The sequence below is a fragment of the Pipra filicauda genome, unplaced genomic scaffold (assembly GCF_003945595.2).
Source record: "Pipra filicauda isolate LSUMZ 115617 unplaced genomic scaffold, ASM394559v2 scaffold80_size11013439_pilon, whole genome shotgun sequence".
In the NCBI taxonomy this organism is placed as follows: Eukaryota; Metazoa; Chordata; class Aves; order Passeriformes; family Pipridae; genus Pipra; species Pipra filicauda.
Window position 1 is genome coordinate 977,631 of NW_024104987.1, and position 17,868 is coordinate 995,498.

The 17,868-nt window shown below is 52.3% G+C and overlaps 1 protein-coding gene across 4 annotated transcripts in view; it reads left to right on the top strand.

The window, feature by feature from the left end:
• RPTOR (regulatory associated protein of MTOR complex 1) overlaps positions 1–17,433 on the top strand; it is a 105,246-nt gene extending 87,813 nt beyond the window's left edge. For 2 of the 4 annotated variants that reach the window (XM_027725347.2, XM_027725349.2), the window contains 8 exons: positions 208–312; positions 2,938–2,985; positions 8,191–8,297; positions 10,312–10,439; positions 10,528–10,614; positions 13,194–13,310; positions 13,482–13,611; positions 15,088–17,433. In XM_027725347.2, coding sequence (XP_027581148.1) covers positions 208–312; positions 2,938–2,985; positions 8,191–8,297; positions 10,312–10,439; positions 10,528–10,614; positions 13,194–13,310; positions 13,482–13,611; positions 15,088–15,156 — 791 coding nt within the window. In that variant the 3' untranslated portion in view covers positions 15,157–17,433. The remainder of the gene's footprint in view (positions 1–207; positions 313–2,937; positions 2,986–8,190; positions 8,298–10,311; positions 10,440–10,527; positions 10,615–13,193; positions 13,311–13,481; positions 13,612–15,087) is intronic. The other 2 variants (XM_027725348.2, XM_027725350.2) reach the window with 1 other exon arrangement.
• The last annotated feature ends 435 nt before the right edge of the window (positions 17,434–17,868 follow it).

A 17,868-nucleotide genomic window follows, 5' to 3' on the forward strand; every position in this document is an offset into this window, starting at 1 on the left:
CAGTAGAACAAAGCTTTAGGTTTCACAGATGTGTGATTAGAGAGGAAAAACAACTCTAACAAAAATAATTAAGTTCAAGTGACACTCTTGAGTTTTGGAGTCTGTGCGACTGCGGTTTTGCTTCTCTTCTTCCTCATGCACGAGGAATTGTGAGAGCTGCATCAGCAGTGACATTGCTTTGTGTTCTCTCCCCCTGTGCTCCCCAAGATGATGGTGCCATCAGAGTGTGGAAGAACTTTGCAGACCTGGAGAAGAACCCAGAGATGGTGACGGCCTGGCAGGGGCTGTCGGACATGCTGCCAACCACACGAGGTGGGTCCCCACGGAGTCCTCTTGGGGGGAAGGTAAAAACCAGCCTTTGTACAGCTTTGCATGTTGCACCTGTGATCTCCTTCGGCCCGAGCTCCAACTTTGGCACTTGTTCTTTGCTGTTTATTGTGGGTCAGGAGGTGGCAAAGGAACGTGCAGTCTAAATCTGGGACGTGCAGAAGGGCAGCACAGTGAGACATTGGCCTGCTTGGAATGGTATAAAAGTTGGGTAGAGAAGGGTGTAAAAAGGAATACTGGCATCCAGCCACATGTAGGATGAAGCCAGAAAATCAGTAACCCTGAAGTCAGTTCTAGGGCGTTACAGGAGGTTTTAGGGCATTACAGGAGGTTTTAGGGCATTACAGGAGGTGGACATTCCGTCCATCCGAGACCTTGTCAGGTACTGATGCTCTAATGGCAGTCCTCTGTCACTTGAATATTTTTAATCAAGGCTTCAGGTTTTCCTGTGTGTGCTGTAGTTCAATCAGCACTTTGTGGGATTGATGGAGGAACTGCTGGATGAGGCTCCCTGGCCTGTGCTATGCAGGAGGTCAGATGAGATGACCATTATCATTCATCCTGACCTTAAAAGCTGACAATTCTCATTTCTGAGCTGATGTGGTTCATCCCAGGAGCCTGACACAGCTCTTTTAGCTATTCATTGGATTTTCCTGGTGCTGCCTGGGTGAGCTCCTGTCTGTTATGTTTCCCTTAACTCCTCACAGTTTGTCTCAGGGAAGAGGAGCTGTGTTTGAGGTGAGCCCAGGCTCTGCCTCGCTGAGGGATGTGCTCAGAACTGATTAGGAGCTGCTGAAAGTTCAGAGCCCGCTGTGCAGATCGCCGTGGTCCCAACCTGCCCTTTAGAGGTGTCAGCAAGAGCAGGAGGGACACAGTGGGGCTGCACTGGGAGGGAAAGGCCTGGCTCTGCTTGGGCAGAACAGGTCCAAGATCCATCACGAGATGCCCTTTGTAGTGTCACTCTGTATTTGTTTGCCAACACCAGCTTTCCTGCACGTTGGTTAATGTTTCCCATCCCTGGATTCAGGATCTTGCATCTTGGTGCTGGGAATTCCCCCGGACTGCCCTGACTGTCAGCTCTCATGATGTTCAGGGAGGGTGGTGGCAGCTGCCCACTGAGCTCCCTCAGCCCCATCCCATTTTCCTGCCTTCTTTTCCATGTGCACTTTGCATGATTGTCCCTTACCCTGCCCAGGGTTTACCCCCTGGAAGGATTGTCACCGTCGGTGTCTGACGCTGCAGAACAGGCTCAGAGCTGAGTGAGCTGGAGAGTTGGGTGGTTGCCTTTGCCAGAACAGGAGGGTTTTTGCCTGTTTCTTTCCCTTATGGGTTGAAGCAGTCTGGGGCCTGTTTTCTTTGCCTTCCACCTTCGCAGCGGGTTTGGCAGAAGAGAAGGACAGATCCCTTTGTGGAGAGAGAAATAAATGTACCACTTCAAAAGAACTATGTGGAGCAAGTCCCCGTGGAAATGAGACTCTTCACAGTCATCTGGTGCCAAGACCATAGCTGTGGTCCAGCACTGGCTTATAAAACTGAAGATGCATCTTTGAAGCTGCAGAGCTCAGGAGTTTTACAGGAATTTGTTTGCTCCCACTATTGATTTCCTTCCCTCCTCTCCCAGCGTTTCCCCTGTGTCATAATGCCACACTCATCTCTGACTTGCTCTTGAGAACAACCAGAACATGACTTTCCTGGGCCATTTTCCCACTTCCAGAAGGCAAGAGGAATATGCCTCTCTTGAGCAGCGTAGGAGGAACATAGACCTGATGTGCTCTGGAGCTGTGCTTTCTCAGCAGGAGACTTTGGGAATTCTGGCAGTTTCTCTAGAAAAGAGTGTTTGCAGGCTGGGGAGCAGCACAGGGACCTGTAGCCTGGTGTGAGCGTGTTCTCATACAGCAACCTGGGGGGTCTCTGTGACAAAGGGAACAAGCCACAGCTCCACAGTCAGAAAGGCCTTGTCCTTGAAAACAGCACAGTTCTGGAATTTGGAAAAATGCAGAAGTGGGGCCAGCTGGTTCATAGTCATCAAACGTTCCTCGTGTGCTCCCTGCAGATCCCTGTGGTGTTTTCCCTCTCCAGCCAGTAAAGGGTGCTGCTCTGCTCTCATTGCCTGGGGGTTTCATGGCTGAAACCAGTCTGTGTCTGGGGGTCACTTCCCATTTAGAAGCTCTTCAAACAGAGCACCCATGAGTTGTTGCACTCTCAGGGTGCTGGTTGCCTGCCTGCCCACCCAGGTGTGGGCAGAGGAGCCCCGACCTCCCCCAGCAGCAGCCCCGTGCTCTGTGCTCGGATCCGTCTGTCACTTCCCAACCTACTTGAGAACTGGGACCAGCTGAGGCAGGGGATGGTCTCCTTGTTCCAGCAGAAATGTCAGCTCTGTGCTGCTGTCAGGCAGCCCAAGCCCTCGCTCCACATGACAGGCTGGTGGCTTCCCAGGAATGCTGTGCTGGAACGAGTCTCGGATGGAGGCATGTGCTGCTCTGGGTGCTGCTGCTTCTCTTTCAGGATCTTTAATTTGAATTGCTTTTTCTAATCCTTTTTTAAGATTATTTTTGCTCTGGCTGACCGACTCACCCTGAGCACCAACCCCTCATCCCTGTCTCCTCACAGGTCTGGCCCGAAGGGTTTCAATCTATCTTGACAGAAGTAAGCAGGGAGGTGAGTGCTGCTTTCCTGTTCCTGTGCTCAGGTGGGTGGGAGGAGCTCCTTGGCCACCTTTGGGGTGGTTGGTTGGGGTTTTGGTGTGGTTTGAATGACTGCTGGGTCCCTGTGGTTCCTGGGAAGCTTTGCTTCCACCTCTCCCATCCCTTGACTTGTGTCTGTGTCCGTGACAGCTGTGAGGAATGCAGGGAACTCCCTGGGCAGGCACAGCCACTGCTGGGAGCAGGGAGTCTTCATGTCAGACTCTCTGAGCTCCCTGCAGCCAGAGGAGGTGTGGGTGGGATGTTCAAGTGTCTCTTTTCCAGGAAGGTATCAAAGCATCCCTGGACAAAAGGGTTTGAGTGACAGGTTCCAAAGGGGAACCACCATAAAGCTACTGTGGGTTTATTTATAACACACTTTAGCTGTAAAGATCATGGGAAGAGGAGATGCTGGTGGATCTTTCCCAGGAGCCTCAGAGTATGGGACTTTTGGCAAGGATATGCCAAAAAGGAAAGAGGGGAAATTTAGGTTAGATCTGTGGAAGGAATTCTTGGCTGTGAGGGTGAGGAGGCCCTGGCACAGGTTGCCCAGAGGAGCTGTGGTTGCCCTGACCCTGGAAGTGTCCAAGGCCAGGTTGGACAGGGCTTGGAGCAACCTGGGCTAGTGGAAGGCTGTGCAGGGTCTCTGAAACTCTGGATCCTGACCCCTCTTCTCCCACAGCTGCCAAGGGCTTGGGGGGAACAGATGGTGATGTGTCAGGGTATCCTGGGGGTGTGCACGGCCGAGTGTCCCTGGCTGTTCATGGTGACATCGTCACTTCAGGATGTTCATCAATTATTAATATTTGCTGACTGATAAGAGCTGGCTGTGTCTGCACTGATTAATCACCGAGGCTCTGGTGGCAGGGGGTGATTCAGAGCTCGTTAGCTCCACTTTAGCACATCTCTCTGGCGGGGCAGGAGTTAGCAGAGCTGCTGTGTTCCTGTGAGTGCCTTGCCCTGCACTTCACTCCCAAATCCACCAGCAAAGGCTAAAATTAGCACGGCTTGGCTGCAGGGAATTCCCCGCTCTGTGAGCCGGGCATGCAGCAGTTGGAGGGGATTCCGGCCGCTCCGGTTGGATCGATCCCACTGACGCCACCCGACCGCAGTCCCGGCACACAGATCGATCCAAGCCTTCTCCAGCATCTTCAGTCCTCCTGGGGACAAATGCAGCACAAAGATTCCTCCCATCCCACTGAAGAACTCTTAAATATGTATGGAAACAGCTCTTTGCCTGACAGCAAAATACATCAGCAATAGTTAGATATTGCCCCATCCCTGGAAGTGTCCCAGGACAGGCTGGACAGGGCTTGGATCAGCTTGGTCTAGTGGAAGGTGTCCCTGCCCATGACAGGGGGTGGAACAAGATGAGCTTTAAGGTCCCCTCCAACCTAAACCATTCCATGATTTTATGATAAAATATCCTGGGTTTGTCATTATAATACAGAAGATCTGTTCTCATCACTGAGGCTTCCATGAGGAATTTTTACCAGGAAGACTGGGAACGGTCTCTTCATTCTGGCATCACTGGGGGCTGTCTCACAGGTCAGGGATAAATTACAGAAACACCAGTGGCTTACTGGGCCGGGTCCTGTCAGGCCACTGGGCAGGTCATTCTGGGAATCCCTGGAGCTGGTGTGAGCACAGAGCGAAGTCTGAGCCAGGACATTCAGCACTGGGAAGGTAGCTGAGCTGGCAGGAGTCAGGGGGTGCTGGTGCCTTGCCCTTCAGGAGTAAGAAGTTTGGGAAAAGCACCATGTTCCTGGTCAGATTATTTTATGGCAATAAGATCACTGGAGGAATTGCAGCTCCAGGGGTTTGCGTTCTTTTAATTGGATTCCCAGCATCCCAGCTCCTGCTGTCCCTCGCTGTGCAGTCCTTGGCAGAAGGAGAGTGACACTTTTTGAGAGGATGTTGTAGAAATTAATGATGAGTGAGGTCATCCAACCCTCCCACTGCTTCCTGGAAATTAAAGCAGGGATGTGCTTTACTGCTCAACCAGGAGGGCCCATGATTAAAAAATGATCAGTCAGAATCCAAGATGCTTTTATATTGTGTTCCATGTGGATATTCCCGATCCCGTGGAAATGCCAAGGACAGGCTGGCCACGTTCCAGTGACGTTACAAATGAACACAGACGCTGGGAATGCAGCTGCTTTCACCAGGGTTAGTTATGGACATTTATCCAGGGAACTGTCCCATCCAGACCAATTGCTCAGAGGGAATCCTGAGGGAACAGCCATGGGAAGTCACACTTTCAGGAAGGGCTGTTGGTGTGTGCAAACTGACGTCATGCGGAGCTGCAAGTGCTGGTGTTAAAAGACTCAAAAACAAACAAAAAACAAACCTAAAAACAACAACTCACCACGGACCTTTAAAAATCGTTTTTCCTGAGCTGTGGAATATTTGTTGCTCATTATCTGAGAACATAATACTCCTTAGGGGAAAACAGTGATCCTCACTCCTGATGCATTGCAGCAGTGCAGGGCTGGGACGCCACTTTGGGCAGTTCTTGCGTTCTGGGAGCCCCAGGGTTCCACCCCTGGCCTGTGTCAGGCCGTGTCACAGCCTTGTCCCCGTTATTCCGATTCTGTGAGGAGGTGGGAGTGTGGGATAAGGGCGGGAGGTGAGGCAGAGCCCGGCTGTGGGGTCGCACAGGTGCACAGAGCATCACCTTCCTGCCAGGAGGAGGCTGAGGAGCAGCTCAGGTGCCAAAGCCGTGAGCCAGAACGCGGCGGGTGAGCTGCAGGCTCGGTTGTAACATCCTGGAGAAGGACCTCTGTTAATTAAAAAGGAAATGATTGTTAGTATTAAGTCCCACGTTTGCTTCTCGTCCCAAAATACTATGAATTTAGCATGGAGACATGAGCCAATCCTGGATCATTTCTACCAGGAGAACGTTTGCTCGTACATGGAAATAGTTCAGCTATTTCTGTCTCGTTCCACGCTGTCAGTGTGTGCTTTGGATGGAACGTTTCCTTCCCCCTTACCCACTTCCAAATGACTTAAATGTATGTACAAAGGCTTTTCTTCTCTTCAGACAGCTTGGAGTTCTGGTTCAGCATTCCCAGTCACATCCTGGGCTCCCCTTCTTGGTCAGGGCATGGCTGGGGTGCAGTGGGAGCGTCCCCCTGCACGGAACAGCCCCTGGAGCCGCAGCCAGACGGGGCTTGGTGCTGATCAGACAAAAATACCTTGGCTTCAAACGGGGAACCTAACTGGGAAATTGGGAGTTTAAAGCTGCCTCAGAGCACTTTGCCTGCTGAACTCCATCAGGGATGGTAATGGCCAGATCCATCTCAGCTGCCAGGTTTATCTTGTCACATGGGCCATAAACGAGATGACAAATGCAAACACTTCAGTGATGTTTATCATCTCAATCACTGCCTGCTTGTTTGCCTCAGCTCTCCAGCCCTCCGAGCTGCCAGGCAATCTGAAGGAACAACCCATTTGACTAAAGATAAAGATCCAAGCTCCCAGCTCAGCCCGGAGTCCCGAATTTCCTGCAGTGAGGTGACGGACTGTCAATAAATGTCAGCAATCTCCTCCGGGGATGCAGCAGGATCAGGAATTGGCCAGCTGTGATGCTCAGGAAGGGCAGATGGGAAAATGTTTTATCTGGATCTGTGCAAAACAGGGTCATTCCATCATCTTTGAGGAAAACTCAGTGTTTATAGGATGTTTCTGTCATTTCCTTTGTGCCCTGTAAAGGTGGTTGTTCTGGTACAAAGTACTTGTGGCCCTTTGGTGACAAAGAGCATGTTGGGGTAGGCTTAAATTTCTTGCTGGGGCTGATTCCTGGCAGTAAATGCAGAAAAATTCACATTTGTACCTTCTGGACAAGCAAGCTGTGGAGTGGAGACACGGGAATGGTGCTGAAGGCGAGTGGCTCAGGGCAGGAGCTGCAGTCCTGATGCATTGCAGAGGGTTCTGACTCTGGGCTGTGTGTGGTTATGAAACACTGCTCGGCACCAGAGGCTCGGTTTGGCACAGAGGAGAGGGTGGACAACTGCTCTGGGAGGCAGGAATGCTGCTCTGCAGGGCAGGGATGCTGCTGTGGGAGCCAGGGCTGCTGCTGCCTCTGCCCTGCCCCAGGGGCTGCAAACAGGCACCAAACCTGGAGTTCTTCTCTGCTTCCCTCCTGTGGTGCTCCCGGGATTTCTTGTTTCTGTTTGTAACGGATGAATGGGAGTCTTCCTGGAAATCCCATAGATTTGGGGTTGCTCAGCCTTTGCAGCATTAAAAGCAAACAATAATGGGTGTGTGGCTCTGCTTTGAACAGGACATTCCTGAGCTGTGGAGGCAGCACACAGGTACAAAGTGCCTTCCAGTAAAATGTACAAGAATTGTTCCTTGGAGGTTTTCCCCTACCAGAATCAGGGGGTTCATTGCCAATGTTTCCCAGAAAGGAGGTGACCTACACTCACCCTGCTCTGGGAATTCTGTCCCAGCAAGGTTCATGAGCACACACAGTCTGTCTGTAAGCAGGTGTCAGGTGCTTTGAGGATAGAAAATCCCTTGTCATGCTCTTACAAAATGGATGGGATGTTGTTCTGAACTTCACCTGAAGATTGGTCTGTGCCCTCAGAGATGAGGAGCGAAAGCTCTTGTAAAGGATTTTAGGTGTTGTCATTGCAGGGTGTTCCCGTCCTTACCAGTCTGTGCAGCAAACTGGTTTGTGCTCCCACCAGCTGTTAAATTCAATATATTGCAGCTGACTGACTTTGCTGTTCCTTGTTGAGAAACATTTCCCACATCTTTGTGTTGGAACGAGGAATTGTGGTGATCCAGAGGCTCTCAGGTCTTGCTCTGTGAGGTGTCACCAGTTGAGTCTTCAATCATTATTTAATCTGGAGTTCTCACGAGGTGCTGGATAATTTATTGGCCCCTTGGAAGTCCCCAGCAGTGTCCTGGAAGCTGTACTCCCCTGCTGCCAGGACTGGCTGCACTCGGCCTCTCTGAGCACTCAGACCAAGGGGACAAAGGCATTTTGGGCTCCAATCCAGGAGCAGCTGATTGGATCCCCTTTGGGGGATGTGTGGATGTGTGTGTGTGATTTTACATTTCCTCTGACAATGACAGTGTCTGACACACGAGGTCAGGAGAGCTGATGCTCTGAATGAGTGCAGCTCTGCCCATGCTGATGCTGATTTGCACCCCTGCCTGTGCTCTGTCCTAGGGGCAGGGATGGTGGTCGACTGGGAACAAGAAACTGGGCTCCTGATGACCTCGGGAGATGTGAGGATAATCCGGATCTGGGACACGGATCGGGAAATGAAAGTACAGGTAACACCTGTGTGTTTGTCCCAGGCACCTTTTCCCTCCTGGAGCACATCCCGGGGGTGAGTTATCCCAAAGCAGCTGAGACTCATCTGTGAGGAGCTGCCAGGTCCTGGAGCTCCTGGAGCTGCTGCTGCTCTGCTTCCCTGCCCCAGGGTCATGGTCCAAGATCAGTAAAACCACACATGTACTCAGGGAGTGTCAGGGCTGTCTTAGAAGTTGCTGCTGTTATTCTGGATAGGCAGCAGTGTTTGGGGAGGGTGAGGATCTGGAAGCCAGAGGCAGGCACCAGGATGCAGATTGGGTTTCCTAATTAGCATGTAATTGAAATAGTGTAAATCTCTAAAGGCCCTGGCACAGGTTGCCCAGAGCAGCTGTGGCTGCCCCATCCCTGGAAGTGTCCAGGACTAGGTTGGACGGGGCTTGGAGCAACCTGGGACAGGCAGTGGAATGGGATGAGGTTTAAGGTCCCTTTAAACCCAAACCATTCCACAATTCTGTGATTTGTGAGGAAATTCAGGGGTGAGTTGGGTTGGTGGTGGAGCATTTGGACGTTCTGCTGCCATGTCTGCTCCTCTGGGACACACATGGAGCTGGTGATGGAGCAGCACTGCTCCAGTGCTTCCCAGCCAAAGGTGTGTGTCCAGGAAAGCTGAGTCCATGTGGGGAGCACTTCCATACCTGCTCAGTCCACACCTGAGCCAGGACCCGGCGTGTTCACACCTCAAACGAGGCACCACGAGGGCAGTTTCAGTCCCACGTAACTGTGCCATAGAACAGATAAAAGGCACTGCAAGAGTTCATGTCATTCGTAGCCACATGGGAGTTTCTCAGAAATTCCAAGGAGGAGCAGCTGGTCGGTGAGAACGGAGGCACCATGCTGGAATAAAAAGGAAGTCGAGTTTTCAAAGCTTCTCGAAATTAATTACCCTTGGATGAACATTAATTGCGACACTTTGACCCCGCGATGCAGGATAATTAAGCCTCTGTTAATCTTAATTACTTTCGCATATTATTTTTTTCTATGTAAATTAGGGAGCGGCAAAATTCAGGAGGCGAAAATCTTTTAAATTATGATGATTAATGATTGCACCGAAAGTGTCTAAAAACATGTTGTTTCTTTTTTTAATTGGAAAGATTGGGTTGTGTTGAAATTCGAGTGATTGGAACTTCCTGACTCAGTAACTGGGAAAGTGAGAATCAGCACAAAGAGCAGGAATAATCCAGGAGGATAAAGGTGCCTTCCCTCTTTGAAGTACAAAACCCCACACCTCTGGAAGCACTTGGGCTGGAGCTGCAGGAACAAGTGCTTCATTTGCACTTCTGCTGAGTGTTGCTGCTTCAAAGGAGGAGCTGGGGGTGGGCTGGGGCTGGAGCAGCCCCGGGGCTGGTGCCTCTCCCAGCTCAGCCCAGGCTGGAACAGCAGCTCCAAAGGTGAATCTGCACAGAGGCAAAAATAGGATTGAAGTGTGAAATGAGCTCCTGCAGCTCCAACGGGTCCTGCACAGGTTGCCCAGAGAAGCTGTGGCTGCCCCAGCCCTGGAAGTGTCCAAGGCCAGGTTGGAGGGGCTCGGAGCAACCTGGGCTAGTGGAAGGTGTCCCTGCCCAGGGCAGGGGGTTGGAGTGAGATGAGCTTTAAGGTCCCTTCCCACCTTCCACCCACTTGCTCTCTTTTACTTGCTACAGGCAAAAGGATTGCTCAGAATAATCCCTGTGCCTGTTGAGAGGAAACACATTTTCAGTTAAAACTAGTAAAAACAGCTGAGCAGCACTGCAAAAGCAGGCTGGCAATCGTGGAATCATGGAATGGTTTGGGTTGGAAGGGACTTTTAAAGGTCACCTCGTCCAACCCCCTGCCATGGGCAGAAACACCTTCCACTAGCCCTGGTTTCTCCAGGCCCTGTCCAACCTGGCCCTGGACACTTGCAGGGTTGGGGCAGGACCTTGGTGTAGGACCTTGAGGGCAGTGAGTGAGGGCAGGCCGTGGTCTCAGTGTGGCTGTGGTGTGCTCTCTCCCCAGGACATCCCCACTGGAGCTGACAGCTGTGTCACCAGCCTCTCCTGCGACTCCCACCGCTCGCTCATCGTGGCGGGGCTGGGGGACGGCTCCATCCGCGTGTTCGACAGGAGGATGGCCCTCAGTGAATGGTAATTCCCTCTCCTTCCCAGGCTCCCTGGGATCCTCGTGCTTCCTCCTCCTCTTTGCTCTCCAAACGTGTCTCTCCTTGTTCCCCAGCCGGGTCATGACCTACCGGGAGCACACGGCCTGGGTGGTGAAGGCCTACCTGCAGAAACACCCCGAGGGCAACATCATGAGCGTCAGGTACAGATATTCTACTCTTTGAGCTGTTTTCCCTTGCACACAGTTTGTTTTCCCCTTTAAATTCTGCCTCTGGTATCCCAGGAGCTGAGAGGGTAAAGCTCTTTAGTTTGACGTTTGCGTCAGTAATTAACTCCTGCTCCAAACTCAGTGGGGAGAAGGCAAACAGGGATGTGGAGCTTTCCTTGGAAGGCTGTCGGTGTGGCTTGGGAGTAAACAAGATGCTGGAATCACCGTCACGAGGCGTGTGAGGGAGGAAGGGAGCGAGGCAGGAGCCGAAGCTGGATATGGAATATGTTGTGGTGGTGGGTCTTTATTGCCAACGTCTCCGTGGGGTCATTTGGGAGAGAACACGAGGAGGAAGGTTGATGTTGCATCTGTCAGGCATATTGCTGGGCAGGATTACTGTGCTGCCTGGCAATTTTCTACACATAAATCCATTTCTGCCGCCTAGTAAATACTGCAGCGAGAGCAGCATATACTGATTTGGCCATTAAAGAACAGCAGAATATAATTTATTGTCACAAAGCCACTGTTTGCACACAAAGAGCCTCTTTTTCTTGATTACAAAATGGAAACAAAGCGTAGTTTTCTGGGATTCAGAACATTCCTGAGGTGGGGGATGGGCCAGCAAAAATGTATGAAGATTTTCAGAAAGGGGATTATGTGATGCAGCTGCCAGATCTGTCGAGCTCCCATATTAGAGTTTTTAATCTTCCTTTCCCTAAGCTCCTCCGGCATCTCCGGGGGTCAGGTCTGTGTGCCCTGGGGCCGAGGGCTGGGTGTCCCCTCTCCTCAGGGCCCTTCTCAGCCCGGGCTGCTCTCGGGGCTGGAGGGGTATGAGGAGATGTTGTGCTTCAAACGACAGGTCTGGTCTCCTCCCAGAGCAGCTCAGGTTGTGCACATGAGCCACCTCACTCCCAGTTCCTCCCAGTTCACTCTCTTCTTCAGTTCCTCCCCATTCCCTCTGCTTCAGCTGACAGCAAGATCCAAGAAAAACAAATGTTAGGACATAGTGGTGTAACTATTCCCTGTGAAACACAAAGGTGTTATTGCTGGTGGAGCAGTTCTCTGAGCCTCAGCAGAACTTTTTCCCTGGCCCAGGAAGGGATTTGGGACACAGGAGTGTTACTCCAGCACTGGTTCCCCAGTGATGTTGTGTTCAGTTGTTGCTTCCTGTTGCCTGTTATTGTCCAACTGGGATGTGTTTCCTGTGTCATCCCTCCCCACAGAGCTTCACTTCCATGCTGAAGCTCTTCCACAGTCTCCCTATACATTCAGAACCATTTTAAAGTCCTGTAAAGGTCCAAAGCTTTACATGAAGTCACTCTATATTTGATCTCTCAAACACTATTTCCATCTAGTCTTTAGGATGTAAATCAAGTTTAATTTCTCTTAAACTTAATTATGGGACAGCTGGAGTTGCAGCTTCTTACAATGCTCTAAGTAATGCTGTGGAACAGCCTTTTGGTCAGCATTAGTTATTCCAGAGGTAGGGAAACTGAAGGCAATATTCTGATTAATGCTTCCATTGTTCTCAGCTCCACTGGGTGATTCACATTTGTGTGGCCATCAGCGATTTGGGAAAAATAACTCTTTAAAGTTGTGGTGCCAGAGGCCTCACAGATGCTGCTGGCAGAACAGGATCAGATCATCTGGGATTTAAATGCCATGGGAGACTTTTCTGTTTGTCTTTCTGTGCCCCAGCTGACCAGTGTCCTGGCCTCATCCCTGAAGTGTCCAAGGCCAGGTTGGACAGGGTTTGGAGCAACCTGGGATAGTGGAAGGTGTCCCTGACTGTGGCAGGGGGTGGGAATGAGATGGGCTTTAAATTCCCTCCCAACCCACCCCATTGCATGATTCCATGATTACAAGGAGCTCAGAACAGATGCACTGAAGCAAAGTCTCCAGTCCTTGGCTCCAGGGCTGTCAGAGGGATGTGCCTTCTTGGCATCTCACAGACAGGATTCTCAGGGTGGATTTCAGAGATCCTTAACAAACAGGAGTCATTTGTGTTTGAAAGGTGCTTCATCTACAAGCACAATACCTTGTCACTGCTGCTGCTGCTTCCTCCCCTCTTCCCTGACAAAGCCATCCCTGGGATGACACCTGGCCTGAGCATCCACAGGATCTGTTAGACCTGGTCACCTTTGACTGGTGTGGCTGTGTCCAGACACTTGGAGTAATGGATGGCACCAGCACATCCCATCTGCTCAGAGCTCTCTAATGCAATTTCCTGCTGTGCCAAGCAGCAGGAATTGGGGGCTGACGTGGAGCTGGGTCTATTGGGTGTGACAGACACGCTGGGTGATGAGCTGTGAGCGATGGAGGCAGTGAGGGATCACTCCTGAGGGCAGAGCAGGGCTGTTTGCTCAACACTGAACGTGCTGTGGACGGGACCACATGTGAGTGACACTGGTGGGAACTCGGCCATGCTGAGGGGGAAGGCAAGGGCACAGTTCTGCTCTGTCCTCATTTCCCACTGAGGCAGTCAGCTCACAGACAGCCCTGCAGCTCCATGTCCTGGGCTTTGGGATCTGCCTGGGGCACAGCCTGACCTTGAGGAACTCCTGTGTTGGCAGCGTCAACGGGGACGTGCGGTTCTTCGACCCCCGCATGCCCGAGTCCATGAAGGTCCTGCAGATCGTCAAGGGGCTCACGGCCCTCGACATCCACCCCCAGGCCAACCTCTTCGCCTGGTAAGTCCTGGGGCCCTGGAGGGGACGATTTGCCCCCACAGACATCATTCCTGGGGCCTTGTGTGTTCCAGAACTCTCTGCACACTGGTGTGACACACAGCTCTGCCAGGCAGCAATGTTGTCCCTAGCCAGCATTCCCAGTGACTCCATGTTCTCTCCATTCCCTTCCAGTGGCTCCATGAATCAGTTCACTGCTATCTACAACGGGAACGGGGAGCTGATCAACAACATCAAATACTACGACGGGTTTATGGGACAGAGAGTCGGAGCCATCAGCTGCCTGGCCTTCCACCCTCACTGGGTCTGTGTCCCCTGCCTGGCTCTGGGGTTGGCATGTCTTAGTGTCCGTGTGGGAGGGCTCACACTTCCAGATTTTGTGTGCTTCTCTATTCCCTGCCTGGGCTCTGCAGAGGGGTCTCACCCCAGGTCTCTGGGGCTGCTCTCCCACTGTTTTACGTAAAGCTGATGCTGTGCAGGAAAAAACTGCACATCAGGAAAATGGGAGAACTGCAGAAATTGAAGGCATAAGCTGATAAAGGCTGGAATGAATCAGAACAAAAGGAAATTTGGAATATGTCACAGCAGTTAGAGAATCTGGTTGCTGCTCAAGTAGGAGGCAGGTCCCATCTGCGTGGTGGACTTTGCTCACCCAGGGATGAGAAGAAACAAAGGAGATGGAAAACCTGAGAGAACAACGTGAATGGATGGGAAAACAGGAAGGAGTTAAAACAGTTATTTTAGAAACCTGCAGATCAGCACACAAGTATTTAATATGTAATAGAAGAGCGGTGGGAAGGATCAAGGGCCTGGAGAAGGGGAGGGAGGAGCTGTGTGACCCTGTGAGGGTTTGGCGTGAGCAGGAGGGGGAAGGTGGTTTTCCTGCCTGAGGGATGTGTGTTTGACATCCTGAAGGTAGAGGGGTAAAGGAAGGCTCATCTCAGTTCTGAAAAGCCTCTTTGTAGGAAGCCAAGAGCGATTTTGCTGCCCTGCAGTTGGGGATGGAGGAAGAAGTGGGGAAAATCACCTAAAATGGGTTTACCAAATAAGCAAAGCCAAACCCTGTCCAGCCCAGGGCTCCCGGGCCTGTCCTGTCCCTCACTGCAGGAAATGCTCCCTTTCAGCCCAGGCACCTCCTAATGAGCAGATTTGCAGCCATTTAGAGAAATTATGTTGGCAGTTGGCAGCTAATAGTTCCCATAATTTTTCCCTGTGGCTGAAATGGGCCTGTAACTGGCTGGGAGTGTGGGTGCTGCAGGAATACCTCAGAGCAGACACACTCAGAGCTGGAGCAGCCGCGTGTCCCTGCTGGAATGTCACCCTTACCTGCCCCTGTCACTGCTCCACACCTGGACCTTTGGGGAGGCAGTCACAGGAGGGGAGGCTGAGGGAGCTGGGGGGGCTCAGCCTGGAGAAAAGGAGGCTCAGGGGGGACCTTCTGGCTCTGCAACCCCCTGACAGGAGGGGGGAGCTGGGGGGGGGGTCAGGCTCTGCTCCCAGGGAACAAGGGACAGGAGGAGAGGGAATGGCCTCAAGGGGATGTTCAGGTTGGACATCAGGAGGAATTTCCTCATGGAAAGGGTGGTCAGGCCTTGGCAGGGGCTGCCCAGGGAGGTTTGGAGTGCCCAGCCCTGGAGGTGTCCAAGGAAAGCCTGGCCATGGCACTCAGTGCTCTGGGCTGGGGGACAGGGTGGGCATCGGGCACAGGGTGGGCTCCATGGGCTGGGAGGGCTTTTCCAACCTGACTGCTGCCGTGACTGTGCGTGTGCTCTGCCCACAGCCCCACCTGGCCGTCGGGAGCAATGACTACTACATCTCGGTGTACTCGGTGGAGAAGCGGATCAGATAACGGCGAGCGAGCGGGTCGGGGCAGGGCCTCCTGTACATAGTGAAATCATCGACTTGAATGTTTCGTGTTGGCTGCTGCTGCACCCCATAACTTGAACATTTGTTTTTCTGACTTAGCTACTGATGGGTTTGACAAGGGGAAGAGACAATCTCCTTTTTTTGTTTTTGTTTTGTTTCGTTTTCCAGCTATATCCTCTAAAAGCTACAGAAAAGGAACATTTATTTTTGTTTCCAGTGGTTGGCTTCTCTGTCAGAAACACGGCTCCTGAGCTTGGAAGGACTTGGATGAGGCAACACCCTTGAGAAGGGTCTTGTTTTAGTCTTTGTTCCTTGTTTTGCTGGAGCGTAGGTTGCTTCAAGGACTAAGTCAGGACTCACCTACAGCTCCATGGGACCCTCCCGCTGCTGCCAACCCTGTGCCAAACAGAATTCCTGGGACAGGGCAGCGAGACCCGAGCTGTCTGTCTGCATGGGATGTACCTGCTCCTGCACTGCTGAGCGGGGCAAGGGAGGCAGGGAAGTGACTCCTCTGCATGAACCTCCTCCTCCCTCCCTGCAGTGTCCTCTCCACTGGAAGCAAGGACAGAAGGTGACCTGGTGGCCCAGGGAGGCAGGAATCCTGGGAGAAGGGGCTCAAGGAGATGAGAAGAGCAGGGCAGGATGCCCCACACTGTAAGGCTGCACATGAGGAAGAAGAGGGAAGGAAGAGAACGAAGATCTCCAACATCCCACCAAGCCTGGAGCAAGTCACTTGTGTCACCACATTCCACCCAAGCCCACAGTGCTGGTGGGGAGTCTGGGACACTTTGGCACTGTCCCTCCTGCTGCCACTGTCCTTCTGCCCACAGAGAACTCCACAGACACGTCTGGTCCCCTGGGAGCTCTGCCTGGGCAGTGAGGGGGCCCCGGGGCCAGTCCATGAGCAGGTGGTCACTGAGGTGGTGGTGAGGGTCTGGACACTGCACACACTGTGTGGCCACGGCTGTGGCTTGTCTGTCCCTGGAACTGGGCATGGAACCACCTGGGCTGAGCATGAGAGAATCACTAAGGAGGGGGAAGACAGCAGGTCACCTGCTTTGAGCAAAGCACCTTTGTCACAGCTATCTAGGGAGAGCCTGCTCCGTCTTCCGCACCTTCCATGTCTCAATAATGAATGTTTTTGTCCCCTGGGATCCGTGCAGGGTCTGAAAATGGGTGTGGGAAGGGGGAGGCAAAGCCAAAGGACAGGATTCCTTCCAGAGGTGGGATGTACCTGGCTGAGAGCAGAACTTACTCTGTGCAAAACTGACTGTGGCAACCTGCGAGGTCCAGAAATTCCCAGTTTTTCTTCCAGCCAGTCTCATGGGATCTGCAGACTCTCAGCAAACAGCCAGCCATGGTGAAGGAAACACTGGTGAGGGAAGGGGTGAGAAACCTTCTGTCCCTATGCTGACGGTGACTTCACCTCTGCCACACCCCCTGTGGTGTGTCTGACCTGTCACTGCTGCTGCTGCCCCACTGCTGTCTCGTGTTCCTGCGTGTGCTGAGGCACCTGGGCCAGGGCCAGGGAGGTGGCCTGGTGGCCATCCCAAGGTGCCACACACGTGCCAGGACTCAGGCTTGGGAGAGGGTCCTCAAACCACGGCCGGGCGCCGGGGCCTCACCGAGCGCCATCCCCCGTGTCAGGGAGGCCAAGGGCCACGTCACAGGATGATGAATCAAAGGCTTTAAACTTAAAAACTACCTAAAAATCCACTTTTCAGTTACCCAAAGTTAATTATGGTCTAACAGAGCTGTGCCTCTTCCCGACCCGCTCCCGCGCTGCTCCAGCGCGGCCCCGGCGGGGTCCCCTCCATGGGAGAGCCAGAGTTTGGGATCACACGTAACCCATTAACATTCACAGCTTAAAAAAACAATAGATTTTTAACTTATATCAGTGTATTTGTTGAAGGACCAGGAAATACCTGGCGAAAGGGGAAGGTGCGTGGTGGGAGCCGCTGCTCCTGCCAGGCTCTGGTGCAGCCCCACATCCAGGACGTGGGATCTTAAGGAACTCAGGCTGTTGAGCTTTCTCCTGAGCGTGTGTGGGCTGTGCTTCCACAGGTCTGATGCAGAGATTCAATCATGGAGTTTAACCAAGGATCTGGAGAGTGTCCTACCTTAAAAGTTCACTTATCTCTATTTATTTTATAAAAATAAGATTTAAAAAAAAATATATAAAAACCCCCACACGATTGTAATGTGAGAGTAAAACAATTACAGACAAATAAATGGTTAATAAAAAATAAATGCAGAAACACTTCCTGGTGTGAGGACCCTTTCCTGGGGCAGCAGGGGGGTCGGGGGCAGCTGTGGCCCAGGAAGGAGCTGACTTGGATTTGGGGCGCTGGGCTCCAGGTGGTTTCCCCATGGAAGAGGCCAGTTACAGGGGGAGGTGTTGGGAGACAGGCACTTGTCCCAGCCCAGGAGCAGCAGGAACAGGGTGATCCCACCATGCAGCTCTGCAGAGCCCAAATCCAGCTCTGGAGTGCTGGCTGCAGCCCCGAGAAATGAACTGGATTGGATGGATTGGATATGAGGGAAAATTCCTTTCCTGAAAGCCCTGGCACAGCTGCCCAGGGCAGGGGTAGAGTGACCATTCCTGGAGGGATTTAAGTGCAGTGTGGATGTGGCACTTGGGACATGGGTTAGTGGTGGCCTTGGCGGTGCTGGGGGATCAGTTGGACGTGATGGT